Source organism: Poecile atricapillus, chromosome 2 (assembly GCF_030490865.1).
Source record: "Poecile atricapillus isolate bPoeAtr1 chromosome 2, bPoeAtr1.hap1, whole genome shotgun sequence".
Lineage (NCBI taxonomy): Eukaryota > Metazoa > Chordata > Aves > Passeriformes > Paridae > Poecile > Poecile atricapillus.
In genome coordinates this window covers 102,033,321-102,059,586 of record NC_081250.1, presented here as the reverse complement: position 1 = coordinate 102,059,586, position 26,266 = coordinate 102,033,321, and the positions used below count along the sequence as shown (strand labels likewise).

Here is a 26,266-nt window from a genome sequence, read left to right as displayed (position 1 = left end):
GGGAAATGCTCCAATGTATCCATCAGAGGCTGCTGCTTGGGAAGATGCCATTTTAACTGCTCTGCACACCCTGCTCTTTACTTCATGTCAAGGAGCTTGAGTTCAGTGCATGGGTATCAACAAGCCTGGTCACAGGAAAAAGGGACTCTACCTTAGACTGCAGGTGTTGAATTTGGCTTCCCCAGGCTGCAGCCAGGACATTTGGTTCAGAGGTGTTTCCTACAGCGTTCAGTGGAAGGTGGCACTCTCTGTTTGGGGCTGGCCGCTTTAGTTGGTGTCTCCAACCTCTGCTCAGGAGATGTTGGGAAGTGTTCAGCAAAGGGGGCACCTTCCTGGATTATTTGGAAGGAGAGCTGGGGCCATCTGAATCTCTGCTTGGTCAGCTGAAAAGGAAAGAGATGGCTGGAGCAGGGAAAAAGATAAATGCATCCACCTTTTGCTCCAGCACATCAGACTTGGTCAGAAACCCTGGTGGAGATCAGTGCCCTTCCTCTCCCTTGGACCCCAAACACACCACGACCAATTTTTTCAATTTTATTTTTTTTAGCTGAAAGCAGTTGAAGTAGCTACATAAATCCCACAGACCTGGTGGAATGGCAATGGGGTCTTGTCTAAGCAAAACAAGCAGAAGAAATATTACTTCATCAGCAAAGTACTGAGGATATGTTTTGAATCCATACATCATGAGCTAAGTAACAGATGGGCTGAGTACTGTAAAAGAAACAGCTCAGATAGATAAACATCTGATAGATAGGATGATTCAAAAAGCCATCCAAAAATGCATTTTGAACTTGTGCAGATTTTTAGGGGACAGGGAAAGGGATCTGTGATGTGGCACATGGGAGACCTGATGGCAAGGGATGGAGCCCAGCAGTAAAGGTCACGTTGGTCGCAGTAGGCATGAGGAAGAGAGCAAGCAGAGTCCAGCCATGCAAAAATGATTTTTGACCTCTAGGGAGCTCATTGAAACAATCTGAAGTGATACACTTTTATTTGTCTGTCAGAGCAATTGGTAGATAGAAGCATTTCTAAATCTAACTATTTGTTCCTTTATGTTTTATTTTTTTTCACTTTCCCCTTTGAATAACAAGACTGCAAGTGGCTGCTCATGTCTCAAGCCATCAGCTGTAAGCATTATGTTTCTGCTCAACTGATGGTGAGCTATGGAATAAGAATATAAAAAATTGGGATCTTTTGCAGATCCCACTTGCTTTTTTACAGGCCAGGTAACATGGTGTTTTATCGAGCTTGGAGTATTTGGAGTTTATCCTTATTTTGTGACCCTTTTTGAGGAAGAGGATTTTGAACCTTTAAAAGATAACTTTAGAAGGCTTTCTGTGAAAAGGAGAAATGTACAGTTCAATTTTTGTCCAGACTTTCCATGTGTTTCCTTTTGATATGTGATGAACTTTACAACTGGTCTTCTCTTTTCTCTGATCCACCCCTCCCGCCCTCCTGTCCCCAGCATTGTTTAAAACAGAGAAAATCTTTTATAGCTGGATGAATATGTAGATAATTCACTGCCTTGACCTCCAAAGTTTATATTCTACAAGGTATTTGGAGATGTCAGCTGAAAGGGTTCATAAATATTTTAACTGCATTACCTCACTCTTGCTGCCATAACATTAAAAATGTGCTTTCCCTGAATGTTTGCTACAGGAGTCTGACGGTCACGTCCGTGTCTGCTGGCAGCTCCCTCTTCCGCCCCAGCACGGGGCAGCTTGAAATATTAATGAGAGCTAATGCAGCAAAACTGTGCACTTGAAAAACAGGCAGAGACACACACACACATGCACAGAGGCACACTGTCCATGCATGTGTTTGATGTACTTGAATGTGCAAGGCAAGATGCTTAAGTTGCAGAACAGGCTTAAGCTGGTGTCCAGCGATGCTGGAGCACAGCTGGGCTGCCTCAGGCCCCATGGAAATGTCAGATTCCTCACACTAACACCAGATTCCCACTGAAAAAAAATCTGATCTCATGAAAGCCTTTGAAGGAGGTTTGGGCTGGGACCACAGCACTGAGAGCTTTGCGCTAGGAGGGGATCCTCATATCTTCATTTGTGGCCCCTCACACCAAGGAAATGATTGTGTGTGATCTTGCTGGTAAGGAGAAGCTGGAAGAGATGGTCACAACACATCTGAGCTCTGTGTGTGATATGTGTCCCTCTTGATCACCAATCCTGCTTTGGAGTCTGGTGAGTCCAGAGCCTGGGATGGGACAGGATTAGTATTTTCCTTTTGTGCATTTTATTAAGCATTATCAGTAATTTCTGCATATTGAGGAGGAACAAAGATAGTTTTTTCATACATGAATACTCCTCCAGTTACTCTTGAGAGAAGGAAGTCTGAAGGTTCCCTGGTCATCAGTCATTTTCCAACTAATCTTCATAGCAGAAGATGGTTTTCATTAGATTTCTGCTTTAATAACAGTTCAAAATGGCAGTCAGTGGAACTGGCCTTGAGAAGTGCCTGTCAGGCCAGAACAGCGAAGAAGAGATATTTGGTGGTCCCTTGCATGGCTTGCTACTTGTGCAGCACATTCCTCAGACAAATCTTGAAGCTGTGGTGTGAGTAATTTCTCATAGCATGAGCATTATCAACTTGAAACACAGGATTGAAGGGGCTCCTTCAATTATAGGAGTCTCACTGAATGATTCTGAACACTTATTTCTTCTCCAGCTCTTTTTTTTTTGCTGTCTTAAGTGCCTACCTTAACTCTTAATGGAACAAAAAAAACTGGTAAACCTTCAGTACAGTGGGTCAGGGTACTACTGCACTTGTAGGTCCTGCTAAACAGGGAATTTGCCTTTCCTACTGCATGCTTACAGGTTGCTTTTCTCTTGTTTTCCCCAAGCTTTTAATAAAGTGTTAGATTTCCACTGGTTTCCTTCCTCAAGAAGGAAGCAACAAAACCTGATCTAAAATAGCCCATATGCACCCAGAGTAGAAACCCTGTTTAAATATCACACAGTGCCAGGCAGAGCAGCTGCAGTTTTATCTATGTCTGTCTGTCTGTCTGTCTATCTATCTATCTATCTATCTATCTATCTATCTATCTATCTATCTATCTATCTATCTATCTATCTATCTATCTATCTATCTATCTATCTATCTATCTATCCATCTATCCATCTATCTATCTATCTATCTTAATTACCCACAGATTAGCCAGTTTACCAAATCAGGGAAAACTGTGAAAGCTTTAATTACACAAGCAGTGCAAGCTGAACCTTTTGCCTTGTCACAGAGGCAAGTGAGAATTCTGGGATGCCTGCTGGTACAGCTGGGTGTGTTGTCAAAGCTTGTCCTTGCTCTGACTTACAAACTCACACCACTGCCTACGTAAGCACATGCAGGTTTCTAAACAGAGCCAAGGAAAACAAACTGCAGCTGAAATCTGCTTCTCCTCCTGCTTTAAGGAGTTATGTCTGGACTATTGATGGGCAGAACAGAAGAGAGCTAATGCATCCATAGGCTGGGAAAGCACACCAGCAGGTTACTTTGCATCTCTGACAGGATCTTAAAATTGTGATGTAATTCAGATCGCAAGGGACATCAGGAGGTTTCAGATCAAACCTACAATCCAAAGCACAGCCACTTATAACAGGTTGCTCAGGGCTTGACCAGCCAAGTTTTGGAAACCTCTAAGGCTGATGATCTCACAGTTTCTCTGGGCACTTGTTCCAGTGTTTGACTGCCATCATGGTAAAAGCAATTTTCCTTTTATTTAATTAGATCTGTCATGCAGTTCTGCAGAGATTGGCTCCACCTTTTCTGTATCTCACCATCAGGCAGCTGTAGACCCTTTTCCATGGGACTTCTCTGTTTTAAGGCTGAACAAGCCCAGCTCCTGCAGTCTCTCCTCGCATGTTATGCTCTCAGCTGCTCAGTCCAGTATGTCACTTGCACTGGAGCCCCCCAAAGCTCCATGCAGTTCTCCAGATGTGGTCTCACAAGTGCTGAATAGAGGGGAATAATAAATTTCCTTGACTTTCAGCTGTGATCCTGTAAGTACCACCCTGTATGTGTTGGTTTTCTTTGCCTCCAGGACACACTGAAATTCCCACCTCTGGTCTTGTCTTTCTATTCTAAAGCTGTTCCCAACCATCCACCTAGTCTGAATTGCTGTAAGGGTTAGTCTGCCTCAGAGGCAGCACTTTGCTGCATTTGCCTGAGTTCATGAAGTACCTGGCAGATAATTTCTCCAGCATCCTGAGATCTGCCTTTCAAGGAAGTCCTGCCCCTGCTGTTGTCACTGCCCAGCCCAGGCCCCAGGAGAGCAGCAGACACGCTTGTGTTATCACAATCCTCCCCAGACCCAGGTTCAGTGAAGTCCACACACTGCTTAAAGGGCACTCTGTTGTGTCCTCCATGATGTTCATAAAGATGTTAGATGGTACTGGTCCCAGTACCGACCACCTAGAATGCCGCTGGAAACTGGCTACCAACTTTATCTGTACAGCTGGGCTCAAAGGATGGTCTGGTACACTCCTCACCTGTTGCAGGCAGCTACTCAGTCCAGTCAGTGATTTGACTATAGGCTGTTTTGAAAATAAATAAATTAAAAAAACCCAACAGAAGAATCCTTTTATTTTCAAAGTTTGATCAATCCATGAAAGAAAGAGCAGCACATTTTTGCAAAGCCCGAATAACTGTACAGCTCATTCTGAAGACAGATTTTTTCCAACAGAAAGGCAGCGCCTGTTTAAGAGAAGGAACCAGGAAGGGAGCTGGGACCAACTGGGGCCAGCATGGTTCTGCTGGCTGGTACCTTTAGAAACACACTACATCCTTCATGCTTCTCCTTCCAGTGTTGGTCTCCTTAAAATCACTGAACAGCCAGGTGAGGATCCATCTAACTATAAAAGACATTTTAGCATCCCTGAGTGCTATGTCAGGGCTGCCCTGTATATTTCAATTTTCATCCACAGGACCTATGGAAGAAATGGAGCAAAACTTTCCAGGGGGAAATGCTTCCTGGCTGTATGAGCAGCCACCTTTTCACTTTAGAGGAAATCAGGTTGTCTTCCAGTGAGTTCCAGTCACCAAATTATTTTATTGTTACAATATCATGAAGCAATTTTTTATTTTGTGCACATCAAGGTGCTCAAAGTGTTAGTTTTCACAGTATAGAATGGATGTGACAGCATTTGTCATGGAAGCACTCAGCAGAGTATGTTTCAACTTCATTTAGTTGTGCTGTTTTATGAAGTTCTGCAGTAAAATGTGCCAGTAAATTATGTTAGTTTCTTTCTGGTGATTAACTAATCATTCATATAATAAATAGCAGCTAACTACAAGAAAGAGATTTATTTGTCACAGATTAAGAAGAATGTCAAACTTTTCCCATTTCATGTAAAAAGGCAGAGGAAAAATACTTCTAAAATGACTTTGCAACATGTGCTTTATTTTAAGTCATTACTGAATCAAAACTACAAGTATATCCTTTTAACATACCCTATCCACTCAATGATTTTTTTTCTCAGTTTTTTTTTTTAACATGGAAAGAAACCTACATTGCAATTGTAAATTTTCATGCTGCAATGTTCTCTAATGAGCCATTTGTTTCACTAATAATAGCGATTAAAAAAAAAAGGCATTTCTCAAGCTCATACGTATGTCTATATTTGGGAACTTAAAAAAAAAAACCCGTCTCAGATGTAAAAATGTGACTTGGAATATGTAAACATTTTTGTATACCTGAAACACTGGAAGAAGAATATCAGCTAACAGCAAAACAACAGTTGCCTTAAATCATCGAAATGGGAAAAAGCATGTCAGAGAGAAGCACACACTACTCAGTCTTTGAAGGGTTATAAGAAATGAAGTAGCTCATTAGATCATCAATTTCACTTTCTTTTCTCATCCAATGGAAAGCAGTAATGCTGAAGAGAATGGCCCAGCAGAACACCCCATAATTCACCATAATTATTCTAGCCATTAGTTAATCTCGACAAAGTGTCAAGTTTCAGTTGCTTTTTCTTTTTCCTGAGAAAAGTCTTTGACGTTTGGTGGAAATGTCTCCTGTGACTGTACAAATAAAATAAGGCATTTCAAGAGATTGTTACTTGTTTTCTTTTTGCTGACAGAGGCTTGTCCACAGTGTCCCTTGTACATCAAAACCTCTGCTTTTCTACAAATGGGTATGGCTAGAATGTCTTCAGTTCCCAGTGTGGCCCTGGGTGCTGGGTGTCCTGAAGGCTTGTCAGTGTCCCATTACTGTAGCTTGAAAGTCAGTGATGTACAACAGCATATTGCACAATCCAAACTGTGTGGCTCCAGAAAGGATTAAGAAGGAACATCGGAGTCATCTGTGGGTTCATTCCTTTTGTTTCTCTCTAAGTTGTAATGGTCGTCTGGAAAATTAAATTAGCCAGACAAAGATGCAAACTTTTTGCTGATTAAATTACAAAGCAGTCCCCAGATTGTAGAGGAGTGGCACATTAAAAAGAACAGATCATTCAACCTTCTTCACTGTTGATCCTTAATTTGAAAGGCAGCATGGATTCCTAAGGCCATAGCTTCCAGGATTCCTTCAGTGAAAAATCATTGCTACCCAACTATAAAAGGCTTAGCTCTTAAGAGAATATTGTGCTTTTTTTGATTTTTCCTTTAAAATTCAGATTTAACCAACTTGATTTGCAGTGTGATGCCAAAGAGATCAATTAGTTTTTTCCCTAGTCCACTTGATCATAGTCTCTGGTGAGCGATACAGGAATATTAGCTTGGCGTACAGGTCTTCCTCTAGTTCCAGTTCTCCAGTCTCTCGCACTAGGAAAATGTCAGTACACAGCTTCAGGATTCGGTCTACATTGGGTAGCTCCTCAAACATGATGGAGTGAGAGATCCCACTGAAAAATTCACGGACAAACTTGCCTATCACCAGGACAACTGAGGCATACAGTCCCATAATGCTGAAAAGAAAGAAAGGAAGAGTTCAAATCGTGCCTTGTAAAAAGGTAGCCAGGTGTGAGGAAGCTCATCTGCATGGCCAACTGTAGCCTGTCAGTGGGGTGAACATCAATTTCTAATTAGCATCTTGTTTCTGCTGTGCCACAGGATGAGGGAAAATGAGATCTCTTTGAACACCTCACAAATCTGCAATCATAAACAGCTGAGCCTGCTGGCTTGAATTGTTTAACCCCAGTTGCTGATGGTTGCATGTCCTGTGTGCTGCAGCTTGGAAGTCACAATGGGAAATCTGACAGCAGCTGGCTGCTAAAGGCAAATAACCTGTCAGGTTTCATATCTAATATTTTTTATTAAGGTATACGTAACTGATGACAAGCTAACATTTATCTGTCTCCCCTGATAATCTTCCTACGGGGACTTCTCCAAAATCCTACCAGAAGGTTGTATCTTCTAGAAATGCTTATTCTCCTGCCTTCCTCTGTCTATGAAGATGTATTTCATAACTCTTTCACACCCAGGGTCCTGGCTACAAGATTGAGAAGGTCACCAAAACCAGGCAGAGTAAAGGCAGCACTTGGCCTGCAGCTAAACTAATATATTTTGAATTATTTCTCTTCAGTAGGAAATTGGTGTGAAGGGTGTTTCTGTTTTTATTCCTACTGGAGTGCAGTTATAAGGGGTAATACTAACCTTGCAAATATTAATCCTCCTATACATAGTATTAGTAGACATGGATTTGAAAATCCCACAAAACTCCTTTTCAGAATGTTGTAATGTTCAAACACTATAACAACGAACAAGGAATAACCCCCCAAATCAGCAAATAAAGTCACCTCTACTTCTACCTTATGTACTTTATTTAATTTTATGTAAAGATTTCTTCTTACCCATAACCAGCCAAAAATCCAAGGCTTGGTGGACTGACTTTATCACTGAATATGAAGAGTTCAAGACTCTCTTGAGACATCTTATGTCTTTTTCCAAGCTGATTCAAAACCCACCACTCTTCAGATGTATTTGTTTTGACAAGGGAAACTGTAATATTTTCCCACTTGCAGTCTATTGAAAAAGAGAAGTGTTACTATATATGCAACAAGAATTTCAAAAATCAAACATTTTGAGACAGATACTTCAAACATCTGCATTATAAAATGACTGAACAATACAGAAGCAAAATTCTTCTAACTCCATTTTTCATTATTTCTGTATACAAAAGTATAAAGCCTAGACTTCTGTGTTTTTTCTTCTGCAAATCTTACCTGAATCTGCATTAAATATTTAAAATATTTCATATAACCTACATGCTCTTCAGTACAACTGTCAAATACTTTTGGTATTTTCAAGCCAAAATATCAATAGCACTCATCACGTCTGCATTTCAGACCTAGAGAAATACATTTAACCTGGAAGGGTAGCAGTCAGCTTCTGTATCTCTACGTGAAATTATCACCATAAACCATTTATGTCTGACATAAAAGAAATGATTCTTTTGTATCAAAAAAGGATGCTATCCTGTTTTATGCATACTGATCACACAGACAGGAGATGAACTCTGGTCATCCTGCATGTACATTAGCAGTGTAAATTAGCAGTGTAATTAAAGTCCATCTGAAGAAACTCAAATTAGGGACCTGACCAATGACAGTGAAGCACTCATAACTTATTGCTACTCACAGAGCTGGGTTCAGGCTCAAGAATTCTCTTTCCTGATGAACCTTGACAAGAACGTACTACATAGCACTACTACTATTACATTCAAGCTCCAAATTTAGCCTCTGTTGAGAAAATTGCTCTTAGATAAAGACTTGTTCCTTATGTTCCAACCCAACAGGTTTTCCACATGTGTATGTGCATGGGTGCATATATTCTGTATGTCTGTGAGTACCTGTATGGATTCTGACTGGGTAACAGCACTCTGAAATTTAATCATTTAAAGTGGATTCTTTGTAGCCAATAAGGGAGGAATAGCTTTTTAAAAAAAATAAAAATAATGCAGTGTCATTAATTAAGCTGAAGATCTGCATTTGTAGACATGCAACACTACTGATGTTCACAGTAAGGTAGCAGAGAGATGTGAAGTGAAACTTGTTATCACTTACACATAAAACACAGGAAAACAGTTCCTAAAGCAGACTTGCGGGAAAGGAGATGGACTTCATCCTTCGAGTCCTTACTGTTAAATCCAAATCTAAAATATATGGAGATGCATTTTCTGCCTTATCTTGTATTACCTTATCTCTCCTCAAGCTTGTAGGCACGAAGTAAAAAATATTTTAAGTGCATTTCTGACTGAGGTGCCCCATAACAGCTGTGAATGTGCAAGTGTTAGTGCTGCCTTGCACTTCTTTAAACCATACTCTGTTTTCCATGGTCTGGAGACATACCTTTCAATAGCTGCTTTATGGGTTTTGCCAGAGAATCACTAGGAGCCTTGATGTAGTATGGGTAAACTTCCTCTAATGTTCTGTAAAAAAATGAGAAATCAAATATTTCATATTTTTATACCTCTAAAATAATTTAGAAATTCCTAACAGTGCTATGCACAGTTCTCAGTAATTCTTATTTTAAGTTATGACTTTATAGTGTTCAGATGTCACATCTGAAAATTAGCTGGAATTTTCATCTATGTTTCTTCAGAACTTCAGCAGAGAGTTCATTCCATCCATAATGTCACCATTCACACACCATGAATTCCACATACCTGGGGAATGTGTGTTTTCAAGGAATGTAGACTTTATATTTTGTTCCCCTTCTTAAAAAAGCTGCTTTTATGGTCAGCTATAAAGTATATAATAAAGGCAGCACATCCCCAGTAGTAAAAAGCTAGAAAAGATATGTGGTGAGCACAGCTATTTCTTCAGAATTGCAAGGTGTTTTGATAATAACACCTGAAAAGAGTGACCATTTTTGCCAGAATTTTTCACTGGAAAATATTCTCACAGTCTTTAGGAAGATTTCAAACTTAGAAATAAAAGATGTTTGCAAAAGTTCTTCCACTGGACTCAAAATCATCTTGAGTGGGAATAAATTACCAGTATCTAGAGGGAGACACATTTCATTAAAAGCAGAGACACTATCCCAACATTTTCCTCAAATGATTGAAAAACTCCATGGAAGAGGAGCTCTCAGAGAAGTCCCGTGACACTTGGCTACATTGCATACACCAGGCTGAGAAGGAACAATGGTGGCCAATTGAAAATCCCCTCTGATCACTCCAGCAGGTGCAAGAAAAGTGCTCAGCAGTTAAATAGTCCTCGCTGAGGTGCTGGCAGAAAGCTCCCTGATGAAGTATCTGAGTGGCTAATAGCTATCACAATCATTTTTCCTTTATGAGTAAGTAAAAAAACCTTAAATCTACAAAATTAGTGCAAGACAGGTAAATGCAGCTATATCGTCTGTGTTACTGCTTGTCGTCTGCAAAGAGAGAACTATGAATTAATTACTTCTTCCTACAAATGAGAAAAATCTACCCTCTTTGGCCCTACATCACCTTAGGAAATTCTGCTCTTCAGCAGAAAAGAGGCAACAACTATTTTGGAAGTGCAATGATCACATGTGCAATAGCACATCTGTTTGGATGTATGAGTGTGTGTGGGTGCAGAAAAACAGCTGTGCAGAGAAAAGGCAAATCTAATTTCTACCTACTAACAGATAAGAACTCCTCAGAGTTTTCACAATCCCAGTTGGTTGCAGCTTAAACTTTTCAACTCTTGTGGCCACAAATCAGACCAAGTGGCCTTCAGGGATGATGTGTTGGTTTAGCAGTACTTAGAAACTACTGCAGTAAAGTAATCCCCAGTGAGAAGGTGGAAGAGGAAGAGCCAGACTCTTTTCAGATCTAAAAGGAGTCACCACTGCTGTTAATGCTATAAGGCTATATCCGTAGAATAATGTTCTTTATTCATATGAACAGCATGCCTTGTGAATTTCCATCACAGGAAAAGATCTGATGTCAGAATCGACAGCAGATGTTACCCTTTGACCGCAGTGATTTAACACTTCCTTGCCAATCTAGTCCTATTCAAGAGTAACAATGTGAGATACAGCCTGGATGGTTATTTAGAACAAAAAAATCTTCCATACAACATCCTCAGATCAAGTTGGACTGATGTAACTCAAAGGTGAGTTGAACCATATAATGAACTTGTGCTTATCCAATAAATCAAAGAAAAGTTACTAATAGCTTCACCATGCTTGTTGTTGATAATCCAATGCTCCTGGTCCTCTCAGCGTACATTTATAATAGGGAACAAGTTTTCACCTTTAATATTATTATTGCTTGGCTTCAGTGCTATTGGCATCTGTTATTAGAGGGGGATAGATGGGCAGAAAAATGAAACACACTTGGCCACCTTAGGAAATCAGGAAAGTTTGCAAATGAATAGAAAAAAGAAAACAACTTACACCTTTTCCGTTTGATTTCCATCCATCATTGTAGCAATATGTCTTCTGGTATGGTTTTTTAGAGTAAAGGTAAGTTTATCTGATGCTATTTCAGCTTTGGCACCAAGGGAGAGATTTCTGTTGTAAGTAAAAGGGAAAAGACATTGAAAACCTACAAGGAGAGCATACCCTAAGCTGGGTGAGGCAGCTCCTGGGCTGCTGGGGCTGCAGAGAAACACTCACAGCTGATGATGTGCAAAGGCAGGCAGTGTGTGTGTGCTGCCTCTGTGACACAACAGGCACACCTTACTGCTGCTGGTGGCCTCCTGGCCTAGATGAAAGGCAGCAGTTAAGTAGGAGGTCACTGTGGTAGGTCTGTAACACTTTCAGTCATTCATGTTCACAGCTTAACCCACAAGATACAATCTGAGAGTGAAAAATGTCTCTTTCCACTAGTGTATGAATGCTTGTAGCTATGAAAGCATACAGGCAAACTGAGTAGCAGTACTAAAAAATAAAGGCCCAGAAATGATGGAGTGATGTAATTCACTAGCTAATAGTCTGTGCTTCCAGGAAAATAAGGGGAGGTGGACGATGTAAAATAAAGTTGAATTAAGTGTGCAGATTCATTACAAGTCTATTTCTGACCGTGGAAGAATGGACCCAGCATGTTCAGAGCTCCCACAGTGATTCAGCTGAACTGCCTCTTGTGCATAGTCTTACAATAGGCCAGATTCTACTTCCAAGGAAACATGTAAATATGGAGGCTGCAAAGGAACTTAATTTCCATGGAGTGATGATTTAACTCGAATTTAATCCAGCAATCTACAGGAACCCCATCTGGCAGACAGTAGCCAGCAAATTATCTTGATGACTGGGTGTGCTCTAGCCTGAGAGCAACAACTTTATACTTTAGGATGTCTCTTTCAAAAACTTCACTGTAAAGTTAGTTCACTGGGGCCAAAGAAATCTCATGTGAGCAGACAAAGGTCTCAACAAAATGGATCAGTGCCATTGTTATGGTATTTGCACATAAAAATAGTTTGTGTCACTTCCAGACTCCCTTAATAAGAGGACCAAGAACTTCTGTTTGTATTTCCTCATAGGTTTTCTGCTTAACTAGGTCTAAGTATTCACTTTCCATTAATGATAGCAACTTTGTTTTTAAGAGCAGTTCATTGGAACATCTCTGTCTAAAACTGGCTAAAATATTCTTATTTTTTCCTTCCTTCCTTCCCATCAAGTCCTATTGAAAATTCCACCTGGACATTTTAAATAATCTGCTTGGTAGTGGCTCCACTTCCTTATTTTTTGAGAACTGCAGGCAACTAATGTTTTCATGGGTAAGAAAAGTGACTTCTCTCTGTCTCTCTCCCTCCTACTTTCAGTTTTTTCCTCTGCCATACAATATAATTTGCTAAACAACTAAACCAAAAATGCAATGTGGAACTGTTCTACTGAGGTAATGCTTGGCAAAAGATACATCCACTTCATAACTTTGTTTAATTACCTCTGAATGGTCCATGAAATAACTAAAGTGAAATCAGCATCAAAGTCTAGAAGCCCCTGTATCATTTTCTTTCTACTGGGAGGGCTGATGGTCCATAAAGAGTTTGAATTTCCCTCCAGATCTGCTCGAGTTATATCTTCTCTTGCATAGCCCTCTAGAAACTGCAAAGCAGCCTGTAGGTGAAGAAGAGGAAAAGAAAATTTCAGTGCAGTGACAGTCACAAGACACAGAGCCACACCTCCCAGTCAGATAGATTTGTAAATGTTTGATTAATTTTAAGTGCAGTGGTGTGCACTGATTGTTTTCTTCAGGTACAACCTGGGACTTGAGATAGGAAGGGAAATCATAGACAAACTAAAAAACAGAACAAAAATGGCCTCATTGTTTGATGGTCATGCTGGCCAAAGTGAGTATGAAAGTTCATGAAGTAAACTCTGCAGAGGCTATTCAAACTCGAGTTAAAATTTTACTCTGTCTTTTGTTAAGTATCTTTCTGCATATTAAAGTGTCTGCAAAGGATAAAGCAACTAGAACCTTGCAACTTCCAAATGGATCTAGGTTACAATATTAGTGCTATTATACATGGGCTATTTGGTAGGATCTAATATCAGGTTCTAATATCAAATTCTTTAATGGGCTAGTAGCAAGCACTTCTTTTAAAGTTATAACTGATCAAATGCCAGTTACATTAGCAATGCAACAGCTCCTACTAATTACTAGTCCTGTAGAAACTTGTGAAAGCTGGGCATGTTGCTCCATGAAACACTGAGACTATGCTTAAATGCTTTTGTTTTGACATCTTAATGTCAAAACATTTCTAGCCTACGCACACTTACTTTTGACAGCACCACCATTCCTCACTGGAAGGTGAAAGATGTATGCTCTAGGAAGGAGCATGGGGCTTAAAAGTGCATAAAACACAGTTTTGTCCTCACAGGATGTTTTCTTTGGCAGTCCACAAACAGCATCACATCTCCTGAAGGTTTGTTTCATTTAGAGTGGAGGATTTTATTCAGAGAACAGGACAAGTAGGGTTTCTGGCTTCCAGGATTTTGTGCAAAGATATCTACATTAATAGTAGTTTGTTGCACCATAACCCAGCCCTGTCCTGACAAATGATGTGGCTGAACCTTTATTCATGCAAATGCTCTTTATAGAAATGTCTTGCAATTGATGACAGCCCTGATGACCACTTACAACTACACAAACAAAACTCACAAAAGGCTTCCATGGAAACATGCACACATTTTAAAGTAATGAGGTATTCTATGATTTACTTACAGTGTTACCCCTATAGCTTCCTAGAAATTCACTGAACTCATTTTGATCCAAACTTTTGAGCTGATTCTGCTGAGCGCTCATGGTAAAAATAGGCTGGGAAACAAAAGAACACATGCTTATCACATTTACTTCACGTTGGCTGCTACATACACAGCACAGCATCCTGTGCATCACAGTCCAAGACAATTATGGCACTCAATTCAACAAGATGATGTTATAATCTCATTCCACTGAAATGCAAGTCACCTACAATTATTTTATATCTACCATGTGGACCTGTAGGATAATTTATTCCGTTTCCACGGCTGGTAGAGTCTGGTTTTAACTTGAAAAATAAGATAATATTTTTTCATCAATGATTAATTAACATATTTTTAAACCCAAAAGGGGTGATTTGTGGAAGCTTGACAGATATCTTGCATAAAGCAGGAGGGTTCAATTCAAGGAAAGGAAGAAGAAATAGCACAAGGAAATATAATGTAAAAACCAGAGTTTGCTTTTAGTGTTTCTTCTTTTTTACCTGATAACCTCCTAGAGTTATTGTGATTGATACATCTAGAGGCTTGTTGGTGATGCCTGCAACAGATTTGATTAAAGACATGAAGAGCAGTGGGAACCAGACAATACAAATCAGCAAGACGATAATCATGCCACCCATTCCATACTTCACAACTTTCTTTTTCTTCTGGCCTCTTGGTTGAGGATATCTCTGCAAAAGCAAACAGCAATATGGTAACATCTCTTCTATCAAAGGTACACTTCATATGATTTTATGGGTGAATATATAATGATCCTAAGGCTTCCCATCTCTTGTGGTAATTTTCTACCCCATGTCAGGCCAGATATTTTGAGATTTTTTTAGCCAAAGCTGCAAAGACACCCACTTTCTGATGACAACAGAGAAAAGTGACAAATGAACCCAACGTGTGTGTCCAGTGTGAAAAATATTGTAAACCTATGTGATTTTGATTCTTCACAACCATAAAGGACAAAGAATTTAGGTAGGATAATTTGATTTTTTTTTTGTCTAAGTGCAAGCATGAACTCAAAAGAACAAAATATAAAATAATAGCAGAAACAGTGATACAACAATTTGTTCCAAAAACTGCTATCGTAAGGGACCCAGTTTCTTGTATTTACACTTCCAAAAATTTTTATCTTAAAACTCCTTAAGGCAGATTTCCTCTCACAGGTATTGAAATGCTGCAAACTCTATATTGTGGGGGATGGGGGAAGAGGGAAAATGGTTTGCCAGCAACTGACATACACAATTAGTAAAATGTCTGATATTGCACTACCTTCACATTCATTTCATACCTCACGGTATTTCTAAGAGTTGACAGGCTTGATCCAATCTGTTTCTAGTGAATTCCACACCAACTCCAATTAACTAATGTTTAAAATTTTTATGCCATTCCTAAAATCTGGATGTTGCTGATGTAATATCCTTCTTTTTCTCTAGCTTCTGAGGACCAAAGTGACTGCTTGTCTTCTCCCTTCAAAGCAGATCACATGGCATGTCTGTTCTGCCTTGCCTGTAATTCCTGTCCTCTGTTATTTGCCTCATGACTGAATACTCTTAATACTTTCACCATCCTGTAAAATGTCTTAGTTTCACTGTAATTTATTATGGTGTAAGTCTCTTACAAGATTTAACTCTGCAGTGTTTTGTAGCCTGTCCTCCATGCACTGCACACCACACATGCAAAATAAAGATGCACTGTACTGCACTGCACCTCAAACACAGCAGGAATCTGGCTTTCAGGAAATTGTTCTTGCTTTGCAACATGAAACCATAAAGCCCTATGACAATATTACATTTGTAGTACACTGTTATATTTAAAACCAATTATTTACTTTTCAAAAGCAGTGTATCAAGTCATTTGTGCTACAGAAAACTGTTTTCATTAAAATATCATATCTAGATCAGCAGGGGTATATTATTTGTCTGCAGGAGATTAGTTCAGGAACTTCTAATGATGTTGTAGAACATCTCAGAGAGAGTCTAGCAGTCCAAGTACTTAGGCATACCACTCAGTGAGAGAGAGGGAGAGCCAAAGTACCTTGAACAACGCTTGGAAAATCGTGGCACAGTTATTTTTCTGTATGGCATTAGCACACACAGGCCAGCTTAGACATGGAAATCTTCCCATGTCAGATCTCTGCTACACATAATGTGAATTTTAGCTTAAAAATGCAGTGAAATGGAGAGTCAAAGTAGAACTGGGTTATTACTTCTCCAACTGCTCAAGTCCTTCAGAACTCCTTCCATTCATGGCAGAAGTGGGAGTCATAGAGAAAAAGCCTATATGCAAGATTTGTGTGCACTTTAGCTCTGAGTTAATCTACGTGATATACTTAGAAAGCAATTGCCATTAAGAGACAGGATTATAATATAAGTAGAAATACGTCAGTAACACTTAAAAATAAATCCACTTCAATACAGATGTAGAATTTCTGACTGGTTTGGTCACTCTTAAAATAATGTTTAATTTCTTTTTCAAATTGGCAAAATAAGCAAGCATATGGTTGCAATCTTTATAGCAGTTATAAAAAATCCAGAATTTGCAAGTTTAATTTAAACTGAAGCTTAAATGACTTAAAGAGACTGAAATTTCAGTGAGACAAATGGTGGGTTTATCTGGCCTGCAGTTCAGTTCTGGGTGTGCAGGGACTCTCCTGAGATAAAGGGGCCAGCTGAGTTCCCTCTGCAGCTACATGAACCCGGTGTCCCTGGGACCTACTCTGCAGGGCACAATCACTTCCTTCTACTGATATTTTTCCTCAGCTGCAGCTTCCCTGCTCCTCCAGGTTACTCATTTAGTTGTGTGTGAGATTGTGTGAATGCCAGGACTTCCAACCCCAGCCTTGAAACCCAGGCATGCAATGAAGCCAGCAGGAACATGCTTGTGGAGTTCACATTAATGGTGGAAAAATCAGCTGGGCACAAAAGAGAAGCCGTTTGAAGTTTTATTCGTGGTGGCTGCCAACTAACGTAAAGTACCCAACAGTCTGAATTTTTCTGAACACAAGTGCCAGGCATATCTTCCAACAAACTTTTTACGGTGAATTTCTCAGTTATTTAGGGACTCATGCTTACTTCTCTTCCCTTCTGCATTGGGGAGAGAAGGCCTAAATCACTCATATGGGGTTTCCTTACTTTTTCTGACTCTCGCCAACACTTCAGGATGAATATATGAGCATAGATATCTTCAACACAGATCCAGCTGGAAAGACTGAGAGTGGTATCAGTCCAAACCCAGTCCATTACTGCTCTCAACTCAGTCAAAAATGGGACTAGGCGGAACCTGAAGGGAGACCACAGCAGATAACTTGTCAGAAACAGAGGCATCACATCAAACAAGCACAGCATGTGTATATATGACAAGAGGGACAATTAAGACAACATGAAAAGAGTTTAATTAGGGATTCTGTAAACACAAATATGATCACATCCTGAAGCTGCTACAGCTCGTGTTACTTTAGATCTTCTTGCCAGGCAATAAAGATGCTTATGCATCATTATGTCCATAATTGTGATTGAGCCACTGATGAAATAGTACAGGATTTCCTAGATTCCTCTGATCTGGGAGAGGAGCACATGTTTTCCACAGGATGGTGGGATTAATTTTGTATCTCTTTACACTAAGTGTTGCATGGCATCTTTGCAGTAGGTGGGCAGCCCTCTGCTGCATATGGAACTGGGCTTTATGACTCAGGATTAAACAGCAGAAGAAGGTGGGAATCAACAAACAGGAAATCAACATGCAAAGAGCAGCTGTTCAAAGGGCATCATTCCCTTTCCTAGTCACTCACTCTCCTGATCAACCACACCTCAAAGAGTATTTCATGTGAAGAAAGCTTTCTTCTGTAACTTTTCCTTGGAATGAAAGAAGCCCATACTGAAAATACTGTAAAAAGGCTGAAATGATTGCATTTTTTCTGTGAAATACATATATGCTTCAAACTGGCTTAATCAGAAGGTCACTGTAACAGTGTAAATGGAGGATGTGGTCTGCCTGTGTAAAACCACTTTTCACTCTGAGGTGATGCTGTGCCTGTTCCTTGCCCTAACACTCTGAACTCCTCAAGAGTTAAAAATGTGCAACACTTCTCAAAGCAAACATTTTTTTTTTTGGTGTTTATTGTTAAGTTCTTATTTCTCAGGTGTGCTGTCTTTCAGTCTATTCCTTTCACCTACTGAGGCACAGAAGGTAGATCTGCTCCAAAGATCTCTTTGGGATTTGACACCTTACTACTTTTTAGGACTGCAGAACTAATAACAATATCTGTTTTCTAGCACAATGTGTAGCTCCTACTTCTGTTCATAAAGGTGATTTTTTGGAAGTATTAAAAATGTCTATTTCATAGGGAACTGAATGGCTGCTATATCAGGCTTCTAGTTTCAGAATGAGAGATGGAATTTTATGAGGTTTGCCTTCCAGAAATATTTTTTCTTTTTTCTTGTGGACTACAGGGGACATATGGCATATACAGAGTGTGCTGTGCAAAATTTATTGTCTTATTTCCAGCAGTCTGTGAAGAAAACGTAATGAATAACCCCAGCATTTCACTATAGCAAATCCTTATTGCACAAAAGAAAGTAGAAAGGCAGTAAGTCTGTGCTTACCCTTGAAATAAGAACAGGTTGACATAGTTATAACTTTTTGTCAGGAAGTTGCCAAGAACACGAGTTGGATATCCGCAGCGTATCTGATAAGCTGATAAGCCAAAATAAACACATTTCACAAAATACCAGAGCTGGGCAACTGTGTTCTGGCTAAATTTCCTGTAAAGGAAAAGATAAAGGAAAATGATGAGCTTTTGTATCTGCAAAATAGACCAAATAAGATTTAAATGTTTTTTTGTTCCTGGCAGTTTCCCCTTCCTGAGGTCCTGTGAAAAGGCCTTGGTTACTGACTCCATGGCAGGGTTAAATGAGTGTTGGAAAGACATGAATGAAAAAGTCTAAAACCAGCATCCATTTCCACCCCAGGGTCACAGGGCAGAGACTGGGAATAGGCTCCCCAAAGAGTGAAGGCTTTGGGCAGTGTGCTCTCCCTCGGGATGCTGAAGGTCCCTTGCAGTCTTCCTTGGCCCCCATAATGGCTCAGCCCTCTGTAAGCCCTGGGTAGGGGCTCAATCAAGGCAGCTTTAGTGGCTACTTGTGTTCATGGCAGCACCTCATACAGGAATTTAAAATGAACTGACCTCTGAAAATATTTTCTGCCCTTCCCTGCTCAACTCAAGTCTTATTCCAACAAATAGTTCAGACAGCTCTTTCTCTTCTCTAGACTGAACTAACCCTCAACCTCTCCCCACATTTACCATTCTGGTTGTTATTCAATAGCACAGTGGATCTGCAGCAGGTGTCTTACGATGGACAGGATTTGTCAGCCAGCCATAACTCAATATTTTCAATTAAATCCCACGGAAGTATTGTACTTAAGACATTTGCAGGGGTTTCTAATCTCACTTAGAAGGAATACAGGATGTTTCAAATGCAGATTTGAGATAAAGGACTTAATATAGATTTCCCAAAAGCACAAAGTCAAAATTATTTTATTTTATAACAATCCTCAATGAGCAGTAGATCAGAAATCCATTTGAAAAATATTTTTTTTTTCAAATTTGGGCACAATTGCTACTGCACTTTCTTTTTGAGAGAGACTTTTCTGTTTTTACACTATAAATATATTTCTTTTTTCCCAGTAAAATAACTTGACTGTTAATGAAGTGTAAGGTGCCCGGGTGACACGCTCAATTTCCATGGACAGTCAAAGCAGTGAGGGAAATACTTCAAGGCAACTTAAAGTAGGAAGAGGGGAGCCAAGAGGAAAGTAGGAAGTAGGAAGAGGGTTAGCCAAAGAAGAGGGTTAGGGAGAGAACCTTAACACCTCTGCACTGCAGACTGCAGTGGTCAGTGCCCTGGGCCATGAAATGAGAAATGTTAGATTTGGGAGTGAGCCTGACCAGGTATGTGACGTGGTCATGCAGTGGATGACCACCTCCACATCACCTCCAGAGCCAAGTGTAAGGAGCACGGGAGGAGAAGTTTGCTTTTCAGAATAGACACATATTTTAGACGTTCCTCAGTTTAAGGAGATTTAAATCCACAGTTCACACATTCCAGGAAAGTGCTAAGTTACTCTGAGGGAGACATTTTCTACTCGCTCTTCTAAAGCAGCATGCAGGAGTCCAGGGAGCAGGGAACTGGATCAGAGGCCAACAGTGTCTCAGCTGAAGGCTCTAATCACTCAATTACAGGCAATTTCTCTTTCACCTGCTTGCATTTCAGCCTAAACTGAGAATATTCCTGTGCATATATAACTAATTCTTCCTAAAACTTATATTGGCCACAGTTACTGCTGTGGAAAATGCATTCCAACTTTCTGCTTAGAAATGAGGCAAAGAAGAAACTTGATCATGATTCCAATGCCTAGCTGTAAACACCTCCAATTTAAATACAGAGAACTTGGTAGAGCATCAGTATTCCACCCATATTGTTTGTTTATAAGGCTTATACCTTTCTGTCACTCCAGGCAAGATAAAGAACATCCAGAAATGTATTCCGAAAACAAGGATGACCTGGAAGATGACTTTTCCCATGACAGTCTTTTTGAGATACAGTGCTCGATCTACCACCATGGTACCAAACTGAATGAGCACCATCACCAAAAATGCCTCTGGGACCTGGTCCTCTGATAATGAAGAGGTGATATCAGCTGCAGCAGAATGTTTCTGAAAAGCAAAATATAAGGGTGGTCAAGGAAAAAGGACACTTGCATGATATTTAGCATATACAACACGTAAATCCTCAGCAGGATTTACAGATAGATGCCTCTGTGACATACCCCAAAAGCCCAAAATCCAAACACAATGATGATGAAGTCCACTGTATCTGCGAGGAACATCAGCACGTACACATCAGTCACGGCACTGTAGTCTGGATGAATAAGATTGTAGAAAAACTGTCTGATGGGCACGTACACCTGGAGAGTCCTGAAACAACATAGACCACAATGTGATTTAATAACACATAACTTGCACTGAAGAAAGTAAAGGCTAAATGTGGTATGATTAATATCTTAAAGATACCTAAGATCTACTCTGACAGCCTTCACAGGGCTGCAGAGACCCCAGTCCTTTGTTCTGATTGCTTCTAAACCACTGTATTAGGATTTGTTCAGTAGAAATATACATAGCCAACCAAGGTCACAGGGGATATTTAGCTTTTTTATCAGGCAGATGCTATTTGAACAACTGCTAATTTGTCTGATGTTCAGCTGGTGGGACATCTGCATACAACAAACACTTGAATTAACATCAATAGTAGCCTGCTCCATTTAAAATGCTGGCTTATTGCTTTGCTGTTTGGGACATCCCTCCAAACCCACACAACTCCTCATATTGCTCACTTTTTAACTGTAAAAGCCTTGGCTTTGATCATTTGTTCTCGAAACTTTTCCATGAGAAGCTCTTTTCTAGATTTTTGCTTGATGCTTAACACACTGCTTCCCTTCTGACTACTGTTCCGTGTACTGGTACTTCCTGGAAAAAAGGGGAAGGAAAAAGAAGTCAATTCAAAAGAAAAGTTTAAATACTAATGCTAGAAAGAAATAAATCTTGGGATTTCCAGCTCATATGACTTCCACATTTGAAAGAAGCTTTGAAATGAATTCTGCTTTTTCTCCCCCACCCCAGTATGATAAAATCTTGAGAGCATCCAGTAAAGGTTGAATCACTGGCAGATCAAAACTTGATTAATAGCTATAAAAAGAGAAAGTGACTAGCGATAAAAGCAAGTATTTGATTGATCTGACTCAGTCACCTCAACTGGTATTATTATATATATTTAGGCTAGGGTACCCCTGCACTTTGTACAAGATGGGGCATGCAATCTGTTTCAATATAACAAATGAAAATATTTTCTTGATTCAAGTGTCTACAAAAGTAGGTATGAAAAATACATGTGCTTTGCATTCCTTTTAGCTGGAGATTATGCTGGACCAGAATTTCTGGACCTGGGCCACACTGAGCATTCCTTTTCCAGCTTTTGGATAATGTCATTTAAAAAGCATAATGAATCACAAAGTATGGCTCTCCATTTGAACTTTAGGAAGGCTTGGAGTGTGTTCAAACATGAAGATACATTGGTTCATACCCTATTTCATCACTGAGAAGCAGCAGCATTCAATGGCCCCTGGGAGCTCCTCAGCAACCAGCCCAAGGTTTCAGTAGAATGATCCTATGGGAAATGAACATTTGTCCTTCAAATCCCAGAAATGCCGTGACATTTACCTCTCTTAGATCTGTGTGAGGAGAAGCTGGACCTGTGAGAAAGCTGGGATATGCTGCTAGAACTCTTCCTCCTGATGGCAGCCTGCTGCTCGGGGAAGTGGACATGGATGGACTCCACTGATGCGGCGAGATTGACAGATTTCAAAGAGGCAGAAGAGTCTCTCCTGCCTCCTGCCAGAGAGAGCTCATCATCAGTATCCCCTTTATTACTGGAGCTGTCTCCTTTCTCATCTTCATCCCACAATCCATGGCACTAGTAGATAAAAACAAGAAGAGAACATATCAAGACTATATTTCTGTCGCAGTATTTATCACAGGCATTGCTCAGCTCAGTCACGTGTTCACAAGGGAGAAAACAAATTCAACGTGTCAGGATATCATAGAAATGTGTAGGTTGCAGAAGTTCTTTAAGATCATCACCTCATCTGTTAACCCAGCAATGCCAAGTCCACCACTAAACCATGTCTCTCAGTGCCACATCTAAACGTCTTTTAAACACTTTCAGGGATGGTGACTCAACCACTTCCCTGGGAAGCCACTTCAAATGCTCAATAATCCTTTTATGGAAGAAATTTTTCCTGATAACCAAGTGAATGACTTCTTTATAGCACATAGTGATTAAAAAAAATGAAAATTATATATTAAATATAAAATAATAAACTACCTAAACCCAGATTACCTTTAAAATGGATCTGTGGAAGAATAAAGCAAGAAGCTGAACAAGATCATAGTGCACATAACCCTCTTTCTTCTCAATGCCAATAATATTGGGTGGATGGTAAGGTTTGTCTTTTGTGTAATCCACATGTTTATTCCAAGGAAAGAAGCCAAACTGGAAGAAGTATTTGATGACAATGGCCACCTGTTCAGAAACACAACACACTTGGGGTGTTTTATAAGCATGTCAGATATAATAGCCTCATGACAGTAAGAGGGATAAAACATGACTACTTTGTCAGTTTTATGAGAACATAAACAAGCATACTCATTACTACAGAGGAATAACACTTCACATTTCTCCAGTAATAAAGTCAATCAAAATTCATCAACACATGATACTCAGTGGTAATTGAGATACCACAAGCAATGCATTCTGTCTCTTGAATAACTATATTACAAAGCAACAGTTTGCAAATGGTCCATTCTTGTGAGAACTGCTTTATATGCCAGGAAGGATATTGTTCATTGCAATGAAGGAAATAACAAACAACATCTTTCCATACCACAAAAATTGCTGAGGACTTTAGCAAATACTTGTATTACTATGAAGGGTCCAAAGCCCAGCCCACATCCCAGAGATCAAAACCAGCTGAGGGACCACGCAAAGATTACAACTTCAGTTTTCTGTGTTAGACATGGGCTTGCAAAACCAGCAGCATTACCTCAGTGTAGACAATGGCTGTCATCCAGAAGCGTTTGCTTGGCCGAGGAACAGACAGCATGGCCCACAGGAATATAAGGATGGGAAGCACCAGGGTTATCATGGAGGCAGAGATCATGTGGTTGAGGATGATCACAAAATAGCACACCATTTCTGACCGGGCCACTAGCGTATTGTACAGGGCATAAATAAGGAGCAAGACTCGAGGCTGGCCAACATAGAACTTCTCTGACTCCTCCAACTCGTCATCACGAAACATCCTGTGAGGAACAGAGTACCACAAATGAACAGAACATGAACTTCACAAGAGCTGCTTTTCAAACTGCTATTTTTCCTTTTGGAAAGTATTAAAATCTACTGCTCAGTCCAATGGAAGAATGAAAAAGGGGGGGGGGGATTTGGTATTATAATCAAATAGCCTGATTCTAAGCTCAGAAAACAAGAATTTCAGGCAAAATAAACTGTTCAGCTGTTTTTTAAATTTATTCAGAAAGAGAATCAGCCTGGCCTAAGCACTTGTACAAACATGGATTTCCTACAGCTGTTCAACCAACATATCTCATGCAAATCACCCAATACTGGTATGGATTCACATCTGATTTATCAACACAGATAGGAATTTGGAGAAAAAACAGGTACATCATGAGACCTATGTTATGAATCGTCCAGAGGCATAAGATTAGAACATAAAAAATACCCATGACCATTAGATGTGTCCAATCTTCTATTTATATGACTGAAATAAATATAAATGGCAGCGACTTTCATATAAATTCATAATCCTCACTGCTTTTCATAAAGTTTCCTGGCCTGAGAAGAGATCTTGCTGAAAAGCAAAAATTACTATGGAAAACCAGAAGACAAGACACTGCATCTGACAAAGTCAGATATATATACCCTCTCTCTCCAGGTACAGGCAGGCTGAAAGGCAGTTCTGTGGTTTAAAATTTTGTCCCTGCTTCTGGGGAAGCCCTCCCCAGCTGAGTCAGACCAGGGAGCAGCTGAAGATGTGCAGGGGCACCATTCTCACCTCAATGCTGGTTGTGCTACCGAGCACAGTGTCTAAGGGGCAAAGAAGGGAGCATCCTCTCCCTTATGAAAGCACCTAGCAAGGTGGTAAGATAATCCTCATCTCCCACTGGCTTAAACAAAAATTGCCAAAGGTCAGAGTTTGCCTTACAGTAATCAAAAAATAATTAAAGGAGAAACATTTCCCCAGGTAGCCCTGGAGGAAATTCACTTGAAATCACAGCTGCCTGGAGAAGAGAAGCCCTCTCCACAAAGAATATTGAGAAAAGCCCTTGTCCCCAAGACAATTGCAGTGCAGAAATTCAGTGCTAATCAGAACAATTAAATATGGCATCTAAGAATAAAGCAGAGATTTCTTCCAAGATGAATTTGAATCACTTCAGAAACCTCTAATTAGAACAACTGTACAGGAAATGAGCTTCTTCCCTTAAACCACACTTAGCACAAGGTTTGTATCAGAATTTGCAGGCTAGCTCTGAGACAAAGCCCCAAAATAATAACAAAATTTTACACCTTGTGATCAACATCTTTTCCTGGTTAAGGATTCTTACTTGTTCAGGAGCAGCTCACTAGCTGTTAGCTCGTGCGTCAGTGGGGGCAGGATCGTGTCAAGTTTGTCTGTCCGACTGTCGTCTGGGCTCACCATCATGAGGCTCTTCCCAGCTGAGTCATCTGGGGAGCCAAAGGGAAGGTGTTCAAAGCTGACAGCTTTGCTATAGGAAGGTGGAGCTTCTGCATTGCTGTCCACTGTGGAGTACAATGGCACGTCGGTATCAGGAGTATATGCAGCTCCTTCTGAATCCAGGCTATAATCTTCTACCTCCTCTTCCTCCAACCTTGATGCAGAATGAGCTCCTTCTTCCTCATGCTCCCCTTCTACCTCCTCAATGGTTTCTGTGGTCCCCTGGCGGGAATAGAGCATGGTGACCTGTGTGGGCTCACTGTTGGAGATGGATGAAGAGAGTCAGCTGTGTTTTACAAGAGTCATGATCAAGAAAAATTTGTTAATTGTACCTGTATGCAGACAGCTGAGCAGCCTCATTGCATTCCCAGGCCTTCAAAGTTTGTATGATCTGATAGAAAAGATCCTGATCTCCTCTTACAAAGATGGAACATCTGGGTCCATCTGTTCCTTGAATCACTCACAGTGATTCACCATCTTTTAACACCAGCAAGGAGCAAATTAGTATTATCAACAAGAGAAACTACACTACCTTTCTGAAAGTAGCTCAAACATTTCTGAACAGAGTCAACACTTGCTGTTACATCTACTTAAGACATGCTCCGTGGTGAAGGATAGGCAGCCATGGGATTTCTTCTAAACATGGTGCTTTTAATAATCACTGTATCAGTGTTGTATACAACTGGAACGTGAACTGAACACACACATATCAACTCTGATTCAAATAAAAGAGCACGTAACTTGCTAGCATTAAGAAATACAAACCAAATTACGAAACTGGTCC

General features: G+C 40.1%; 1 protein-coding gene across 1 annotated transcript in view; it reads right to left on the bottom strand.

The window, feature by feature from the left end:
- Positions 1-4,574: 4,574 nt before the first annotated feature.
- Positions 4,575-26,266, bottom strand: part of PIEZO2 (piezo type mechanosensitive ion channel component 2) — a 287,977-nt gene continuing 266,285 nt past the window's right edge. The window contains exons 41-56 of the mRNA XM_058833220.1: positions 25,352-25,741; positions 23,773-24,031; positions 23,070-23,252; positions 22,391-22,643; positions 21,508-21,640; positions 20,944-21,091; positions 20,616-20,830; positions 18,720-18,878; positions 17,250-17,397; positions 14,610-14,798; positions 14,090-14,182; positions 12,809-12,981; positions 11,320-11,436; positions 9,300-9,379; positions 7,803-7,974; positions 4,575-6,917 (exon numbers count right to left, since the gene is read on the bottom strand). Of these exons, the coding sequence (XP_058689203.1) occupies positions 6,665-6,917; positions 7,803-7,974; positions 9,300-9,379; positions 11,320-11,436; positions 12,809-12,981; positions 14,090-14,182; positions 14,610-14,798; positions 17,250-17,397; positions 18,720-18,878; positions 20,616-20,830; positions 20,944-21,091; positions 21,508-21,640; positions 22,391-22,643; positions 23,070-23,252; positions 23,773-24,031; positions 25,352-25,741 (2,965 nt within the window). The 3' untranslated portion in view covers positions 4,575-6,664. The remainder of the gene's footprint in view (positions 6,918-7,802; positions 7,975-9,299; positions 9,380-11,319; positions 11,437-12,808; positions 12,982-14,089; positions 14,183-14,609; positions 14,799-17,249; positions 17,398-18,719; positions 18,879-20,615; positions 20,831-20,943; positions 21,092-21,507; positions 21,641-22,390; positions 22,644-23,069; positions 23,253-23,772; positions 24,032-25,351; positions 25,742-26,266) is intronic.